Here is a 2,120-nt window from a genome sequence, read left to right as displayed (position 1 = left end):
TAGTCCCAGCTACTTGGGAGGCTGAGGTAGGAGACTCGCTTGAGCCCAGGAATTGGAGGTTGCTGTGAGCTGTGATGCCATGACACTCTACCCAGGGGGATAGCTTGAGGCTCCGTCTCAAAAAAAAAAAAGAGACGGGGTCTTGGTGTTCTTCAGGCTCGTCTTGAACTCCTGAGCTTAGCCTATCCACCTACCTTGGCCTCCCAGGGTGTTGGGATTACCAGCATGGGCCACTTCGCCTGGCCTGCGAATGAATTTTTTTTTGAGGCTTTGATGAATAAAAATTGGTAGTCAAGGGATTAGATCATGCCACCTGCCTAGGATATATGTCCGGCCCGCCTGGTGTTTTTGCTGCTGCTGCCTGTCCTGCTTAGCAGCCGACTCGTCCCAGGGCCCACAGACCGGCCCTCCAGTGGTCTGAGGGACAGTGAACTGGCCTCCTGTTTAAAAAGTTTGAGGACCGGGCGGCACCTGTGGCTCAAAGGAGTAGGCCGTCGGCCCCATATGCTGGAGGTGGTGGGTTCAAACCCAGCCCCAGCCAAAAAAAAAAGGTCAAAAAAAGAGTTTGAAGACCCCTGGATTAGATAGTGCCACCAATTACAGGAAGAGCCCACATTTTTGCTACCAAAAATTGGGAAATACACAAGTAGAATATTTTTGTCCTGATTTCTGCTAGTAGGAAAAGTCTTACAAAGATGAAACATTTATACCAAATTTAGTAGTTATGTACCAAACCGGTCATATTTAATGAATGAATAACAAAATCTGATTTTTTCCTGGAATAACTAGGATAAAATGTCCTTACTTAGTGCTTTCTTCTATAGACACAGCAAGATGCCAACGCCTCTTCCCTCTTGGACATCTATAGCTTCTGGCTCAAGTAAGCATTCTTTGTTTCACTTTGCCTATTTTCTCCCCCCAGGTGGGCTGGTCCATGCTATGTTCCTTGGTTTGAGAATGTCCCAATTTCCCACACATTAGCCTAATATGCCTTAGCAGGTCTGCCAAGGCACCAAAGAGGAAGTTACAGGCAAATGGGCCAGTGACTAAGAAAGCTAAGAAGAAGACCTCATCCAGTGACAGCAGTGAGGACAGCAGTGAGGAGGAACAACCTCAAGGGCCTCCAGCTAAGAAGGCTGGTAAAATAGGCAGGGGATGGGCTTGGTGGCTCCAGGAAAAGAATTTTTAGCCTGCCTCTGTCACATGGCTGATTCTTAATGGGACTTGTGCTTTTCTTTCAGCTGTACCTGCGAAGCGGGCCAGTTTGCCTCAGTATCCTGCAAAGGCTGTGACTAAAGCATCAGAGAGCAGCAGCAGTGAAGAATCCAGTGATGAGGAGGAAGAGAAAGACAAAAAGAAAAAACCTATTCAGGTCTCCAACTATGGGAAGGAAAGGGGGTTGCTTAGGGCTGGGGAAAAAGAAATCTAAAATCTCAGTCTCTAGCTGTGACCAAGACTTGATGGTAGCTGTAGGTAATTATGGAGACAAAAATCTGGGGATTTTCAGGGAGGTAGTAGAAGTATGAAGTCCAGGAAGGATGTGCGAGGTTGAAGTCTGACTCAGAGTCTACAGGAAATTGCACTCATTCGGCTTGAAGGATTTCGGTTCTTCTGGGACATTGCTTAGGGCTCCAGGAATAAGATTGTTTTATTGGCTCAACATCTATAGCTCAGTGGCCAGGATGCCAGCCACATACACTGGAGCTGGCAGGTTCGAATCCAGCCTGGGCCTGCCAAACAGCAATGACAATTACAACAAAATAGCCAGGTGTTGTGACGGGCACCTGTAGTCCCAGCTACTCAGGAGGCTGAGGCAAGAGAATCACCTAAGCCCAAGAGCTGGAGGTTGCTATGAGCTCTGACACCATGGCACTCTACCAAGTGTGACTCTATCTCTTAAAAAAAAAAAAAAAAGGCAACCATCATAGTACACACAAGAGTACAAGATCAGGGCTCGGCACCTGTGGCTCAAGCGGCTAAAGCGCCAGCCACATACACCTAAGGTGGCGGGTTCGAATCTGCAGCCCGGGCCCGCCAAACAACAATGATGGCTGCAACCAAAAAATGGCCAGGCGTTGTGGCCGGCGCCTGTAGTCCCAGCTACTTGGGAGGCTGAGGCA

At 48.3% G+C, this 2,120-nt stretch overlaps 1 protein-coding gene across 1 annotated transcript in view; it reads left to right on the top strand.

Annotated features, from left to right (window-relative positions):
* NOLC1 (nucleolar and coiled-body phosphoprotein 1) overlaps nucleotides 1-2,120 on the top strand; it is a 17,380-nt gene that overhangs the window by 5,379 nt on the left and 9,881 nt on the right. Inside the window, exons 2-4 of the mRNA XM_023511775.1 lie at nucleotides 825-880; nucleotides 1,000-1,139; nucleotides 1,242-1,372. Of these exons, the coding sequence (XP_023367543.1) occupies nucleotides 825-880; nucleotides 1,000-1,139; nucleotides 1,242-1,372 (327 nt within the window). The remainder of the gene's footprint in view (nucleotides 1-824; nucleotides 881-999; nucleotides 1,140-1,241; nucleotides 1,373-2,120) is intronic.

The sequence above is a fragment of the Otolemur garnettii genome, unplaced genomic scaffold (assembly GCF_000181295.1).
Source record: "Otolemur garnettii isolate 467f Iridium unplaced genomic scaffold, OtoGar3 scaffold00021, whole genome shotgun sequence".
Taxonomy (NCBI): Eukaryota; Metazoa; Chordata; class Mammalia; order Primates; family Galagidae; genus Otolemur; species Otolemur garnettii.
Note: the sequence above shows the minus strand (reverse complement) of the source record. Positions and strands in the feature narration are given on the sequence as shown.